The sequence below is a fragment of the Nicotiana tomentosiformis genome, chromosome 4 (genome assembly GCF_000390325.3).
Source record: "Nicotiana tomentosiformis chromosome 4, ASM39032v3, whole genome shotgun sequence".
NCBI classification, from domain to species: domain Eukaryota; kingdom Viridiplantae; phylum Streptophyta; class Magnoliopsida; order Solanales; family Solanaceae; genus Nicotiana; species Nicotiana tomentosiformis.
This window is the reverse complement of record NC_090815.1, coordinates 20,938,134-20,942,495: the sequence shown is the minus strand read 5'-3', so window position 1 is coordinate 20,942,495 and position 4,362 is coordinate 20,938,134. Positions and strand designations below refer to the sequence as shown.

General features: G+C 33.6%; 1 protein-coding gene across 1 annotated transcript; it reads left to right on the top strand.

Moving 5' to 3' along the window:
- Positions 1-949: 949 nt before the first annotated feature.
- On the top strand, positions 950-3,265 carry LOC104098335 (lignin-forming anionic peroxidase-like). The gene is made up of 4 exons (XM_009605050.3): positions 950-1,209; positions 1,655-1,846; positions 1,970-2,135; positions 2,779-3,265. Exons 1-4 carry the CDS (start codon positions 985-987, stop codon positions 3,162-3,164), a joined length of 969 nt encoding a protein of 322 aa, XP_009603345.1. The 5' UTR covers positions 950-984; the 3' UTR covers positions 3,165-3,265.
- The last annotated feature ends 1,097 nt before the right edge of the window (positions 3,266-4,362 follow it).

Genomic DNA, 4,362 nt, shown 5'->3' with positions numbered 1-4,362 from the left:
AAGTATCATTAAATATTTTGATCTTTTTTGGGATATTCGAACCTCATGCAGATGGTACGTGATATTGCATTATCGTAGAAATTCGTCCTTGCTCCGTGCTATGCAAGGTCATCCGCTACTCCATTTGCTTTTTTGGAGACATGCTTTAGTGAAGGTTGCCCCAATTTATGCAAACATTTAACTTTATGGGTTATGAATTTTAAATAATAATTTCTAATTTTAGTAATTGAGTTCTAGATCTAATATTTTTATATATTTAATAAAATATTTAACGCAAATATATTGTTCGAGTAAAAGTAATTGGGTGCGGCCGAATGAATACGGGCATCTAGCGCCGCCCCCGATCATATGAGCCCGGTTTATGCATTAAAACGGGAGTAGCATTGCTTAAATGTTACAATATGCATGTTTATGATTTCTTTAACTAGAATATGTTTATATTGTTTCCAACTTTCCATGTTACAACATGTTAATGATTTCTATATAATCTATTCATATTGTAAGAAGAATAACATTTTGTTGTAAAGTCAAGCCATATATATATAATCCCTGTTCAGTTCGGCAGACTTTGACGTTAAGCTAAGTAAACTTTATAGTATATGAAACGACATGTGAAAAGACACATATCCATTTGTCATTCTATTTAATTAATCGAGGATTGTAGTAACTATATTCAGTTACTATTTTACTGGTGCAAGAATATTCAAAAGGAACAAAAAATTAGATTTAAAACAATAGAGACAGCTAAGATCTCAGAGAATCTCTTAAAGAAAAATTCAGCCAATGAGCAAATATGACTTGGTTTTTGAGACATTAGCATGAAAATCCTTACTTAAATATAAATAGATTTTAAAAAAGAATACTTAACAATATGGTTGCCTTTTGCATGCAGCCTATAAGTGCAAATAGGCCATTCACCATTCCTTGTACAACTCCTCTTACGCTATTTTGTTGTCACCTTTAGCACTAAAAATATAGACATTTATGAGCTTCAAAAGCTCTTTTGCAGCTATGGTGTACGCCGCAATTTGTATTCTGCTATTGCTTTCATTCAATCTATGTGAAGCTCAGTTAACTACATCATTTTATGCAAAAACATGTCCTAAGGCGCTTAGCACGATTCAGAAGGTTGTGAGTCGAGCAGTATCGCGTGAACGTCGCATGGCAGCTTCACTCATTCGCCTTCATTTCCACGATTGCTTTGTCCAAGTAACATATATATATATATATATATATATATATTAATCCAGTATTTTTTTGTTATGTATTAGAAGCGGATTCAGAATTTTAAATTGTGGTCGATATTTAGTATCGTTACATCTCTACTTATTTATTTTGACAATAGGTTTGACTTAATTAAAAAAAATTATCAACTATACATATATAGAGAGAGCTCAAACCAATAACGGACATGAAAAATGTAGAACCACCCTAGCTTGTTCGTTATAGCATTTAGTGTTCATTTGGGAGCATACAACAACAACAATAATGTATACCTAGTATAATTCTACATAGTGGGGCCTAAGAGGGTACTGTGTATGTAGACCTTACCCCTACATACAATAGACCCTCGGCCATTATTTCGAATAGACCCCGGCTCAAGAAAGAATAAGCTCTAATATTGTTTCTTTTAATTTTTTTCATTCTATTTTAGGGTTGTGATGCATCAATCTTACTTGACGAGGCTTCAAATATCACAAGTGAGAAGACAGCTATACCTAATCAAGGATCTGTAAGAGGTTTTGATGTTGTTGAGACCGCAAAGAGGGAGCTCGAAAAAATATGCCCTGGTGTAGTATCTTGTGCGGACATTTTGACCGTTGCAGCACGAGATGCTTCTATCGCTGTAAGTATACTAAAATTTCAGCAAATATTAGATCTGAACTCATATTTTTAAAAAGTAAACACATTAAATATTTAAATTTTGAATCCGTCTCTCTGACCGAGTACATGACATAATGACCTACAGGTTTGCGGGCCATCATGGAAGGTTAAACTTGGAAGAAGAGACTCCACGATGGCAAATCGTACTCTAGCAAACATTGATATTCCTAGGCCCTTTGATAATCTTGACACTCTTATTTCTAGATTTGCTAAGAAAGGACTTAGCGCAAAGGAAATGGTTGCCTTGTCAGGTACGTATGTAAAAAATTCTACAGCTTATTTAAGTTGAATTTAACTTCTATGCAGTACGGTGTATATATACAATCGGATCATTTATATGGTAATTACAAATATATTAATTGATAAGCTAATAAAAATGATTAATAGATTAAATTGCATTACTGATAATATAATGTAAGAAATCTTATATTGTCATCATAATCTGTTTATTAGGGGCGTAACCGAACTCATGTTTTTCTCCTTAGATCATGTATAGTAAGTTAGTAACGTGATATCTTTTCAAAACATGTTATATGTGTGTGCGCATGCACGATCGCGCCAGCGCACCTAAGTTCAAAGAGTCCTATGATGCAATAATTAATGATTCTTGGGTGCATCTTTACAAGTGAAATCGGGTTTCAAATTTCATGTTGATCTTGTTGTTTTTCATTGAGCTTGAGGTGTATAGGATTCATGATAAGAATCTAAAGATTAAACCAGCCAAATGTATATTCTAGATCCACTTCTTAGTGTACGGTGCACTCATCTTCTTAAAATCGTGGATACGCCTCTGCCGGTAATGTTGGAATATATATATATATCCATCTATGACATATTTCATTTTCCAAACAACGTTCTCATTACTTGCTATAAATCAAACTCAATTATTTGCAGGGGCACACACCATTGGCCAATCACAATGCTCTTCATTTCGGAACAGAATATACAATGCATCAGATATAGATGCAAGTTTTGCTAGCATTAGAAGACGTCAATGTCCAAGAAATGGAGGGAATGGAACTTTAGCACCACTTGATTTGGTCACAGACAAAAAATTTGACAACAATTATTTCAAGAACCTAATGCAGAAGAAAGGCCTACTTCAATCTGATCAAGTTCTTTTCAGTGGAGGATTAATAGATAGTATTGTTTCAAAATATAGCAAAACTAATAGTGCGTTTTTAGCGGACTTTGCTAAAGCTATGGTTAAAATGGCAGATATTCAACCTCTAACTGGTCGAAACGGGATCATAAGGAGGGTCTGTAACAATGTCAACTAATATTTTCACAACCATCTATATGTGGTTTGTGCCATAGTCTTATGTGGTTTCTCTTGATTGTTTTTTTCAATCTGCACTTGTGAAAAAGTTGTCTAATATTGGATTAATGCTTCAATTTGTTTGTTGACAGTTTCTTAGCTAGCTTAGTTTCTACTTTTGTACGTAGTATTCCCCTATGAATTTCTCCCGCGTTGTGCGTTTTCATCGAAAGACTTCCTTAAATTTTATAACTCATACGTATATTTGTGAGTGGGGTCAAGGACCCGTTAATAATTATATATTAAGCTGAACTTGTTGGTATTATTAATAAATAATAAATGCAAAGTCAAAGATTACTTTGTGGATCCTTTTTCTTTCTTACTTATTTGTCTTTTATAAAAGACAAAGTGTCCCTCATACGTTGCAAAGTTTCTGTCTTTTCTTTATATTGAGTTGTTAGCTAGCAAAAAGGAGTTTCCTCTTGCACATGAGAAGTTGGGACTAAAGATAAAAACGGGTCGATTTGTCCCATCGTGCGTGTGTGATATACGTGAGGCCTAATCCAAGTCTAGTTTTGCTATAAAAAAAAAATATTTTTGACCTTACCAGCAAAGTATTCAAACACATAAATTACAAGAACATTACCAGATTCGAAAAAACATCTTCTTTTCTTCTTCTTCTGTTATCTCTGGGCAATTATTTTGTGCAAACTCCAAATTTCTAGTCACGAGTGCACGTGTTTGGGAGTGCTGTGGATCCTTGGAGAGCGATCGATTTTAACGATTTGCATTCTAGCCGGGCCGAAATCACTTTCAAGACAATAGTTTGGCACGACACAACATTTGTTCAATAAGTTATTTTTATTCTATTCTCGTTCTTGGTCAATATTATCACCTATTTTTTCCAACTGAACTTAGTTCCAATGGCATGCATTCTAATGGAGCAGAATACAAATAGATGAATGATAGAATCGATTCAACTAACTTGGAATTGATCAATGATTGTAATTTTCATATACCCAGAACCTTGTAACTAAACAACCTTCCTCTCATAATCACTTATACTTGTTTAGAACTGTAGATATACGTTGCATATGATATGATAATTGGATTTATTTGACTTATATTGAAACTGAAAATCTTTGTTTACCCTCAAAATCGAATAACAATTGAATTTATAAGTAGTTTTAATGATACGTGATTTAATTTGATACTAAACG